Below are 1,538 nucleotides of genomic sequence, written 5' to 3' on the forward strand. Positions count from 1 at the left end.
TTTTCCCTGCTGCCAGCCCGTCCCTTTCCATCCGAAGGGAAGAGGACAGTCATCTGTCTGATTGTGAGGCCAGGAGAGCCTGCTGCCCCTGAGCCACGTTATGGCGGGGGTGAGGGGGGGGCACCACATTAAAAACCGCAGGCCTGGGGGCTTTCCTGTCTTGCCCCGTCCTCTTGCATGTCAGGTAGCATAGAGCCATCTACACCGTGGATGCTTTGCTCCATCGGACTTAAGTGTATTTCCACCTTATTATTGAGAACTCTGGAGGGGAGTGAGATAAGGCGGTGGGTTTAGGCACTAAACCTTACTCTCTAGTTGTGGCTACACATTGGTTTCATTTCGTCTGTGGTCTCTTAAATACTCCTTCCCCAGTATCATTTATTATGGACCTTGTCTTATCCATGGAAACCTCCCCACAGGCCCTGGGGTCCTCGACAGCTCTTTTAAGCTCATGATGAGCAGAGAGAACCACCTTTCCTCATGAACGGAGACACCGAGTGGTCCATGACCTCCGCGGGGACTGTCGAGTAGTTCACCATGGAATTTTGCTTCATAACATCAAACGAAGTGTGATGGACAATTTTATCCAGGATGCTGTCATCCAGCTTTTTCCCAATAAATTCTCCCAGCTTCCGGATTTCATGCTTTGGGTTCTGTGATCAGAGTGAAAAGAAAAGTGAAGATTTGATATAAAACAGTTTTAAAAATATTGCATTGAATTAATAATGGTGATAAGTAACATAAAATCAAAAAACAATCCTGCCTCCCAAATACTGAACTTTCCAGAAATAACTCATTTTAATACTGTGACACAGGTTTTTAAAAGTTAACCATAGTCCTAACGGGTTTGGCTCAGTGGATAGAACATCGGCCTGGGGACTGAAGGGTCCCAGGTTCGATTCTGGTCAAGGGCATGTACCTTGGTTGCAGGCACATCCCCAGTGGGGAGTGTGCAGGAGGCAGATGTTTCTCTCTCACTGATGTTTCTAACTCTCTATCCTTCTCCCTTCCTCTCTGTAAAAAAATCAATAAAATATATTAAAAAAAATTAACCATAGAAACCAAGATGGCGGCATAAGGTATATACCTATCCGTGTAGCCCCCCACAAACCACATTAAAACTACAACTAAAAGACAAAAAGGCTATCATCCAGAATCACGGGAAAGCTGGCTGAGTGGAAGTTCTACAACTAGAAGGAAAGAGAAAAGCAATTGAGGCTCGGTGAAAGCTGCGCAGGCGCCAAGAGCAGAGGTACAGAGGCGCGCAAACTGGACTGCACCTGGGTGCACGGTTTTATTCAATCGGGAGAAGCAAGCTCCCGACTGTCCGAGCTCATTTCCGGCGAGACTCTAGGGACCCAGACTCCTATGGGGAGAAACTGGACGGTCTGGCATCGGGTCGGAAAGCAAGGGTGGCTTTCTTGCAGAACTGCTCACAGGGATCATTGCTACTGTGGGGGCCGGGTCTAGGTGACATGGGGACACAGAGACCCGGAGATGGCTGACAGACAGGCATCACTGTTTTCTCTGCCCTGGTG

At 47.9% G+C, this 1,538-nt stretch overlaps 1 protein-coding gene across 1 annotated transcript in view; it reads right to left on the minus strand.

Annotated features, from left to right (window-relative positions):
* Positions 1–361: 361 nt before the first annotated feature.
* LOC102762874 (sulfotransferase 1C4-like) overlaps positions 362–1,538 on the minus strand; it is a 7,779-nt gene continuing 6,602 nt past the window's right edge. Inside the window, 1 exon segment of the mRNA XM_015571520.1 lies at positions 362–653. Coding sequence (XP_015427006.1) covers positions 450–653 — 204 coding nt within the window. The 3' untranslated portion in view covers positions 362–449.

Source organism: Myotis davidii, unplaced genomic scaffold (genome assembly GCF_000327345.1).
Source record: "Myotis davidii unplaced genomic scaffold, ASM32734v1 scaffold989, whole genome shotgun sequence".
Lineage (NCBI taxonomy): Eukaryota > Metazoa > Chordata > Mammalia > Chiroptera > Vespertilionidae > Myotis > Myotis davidii.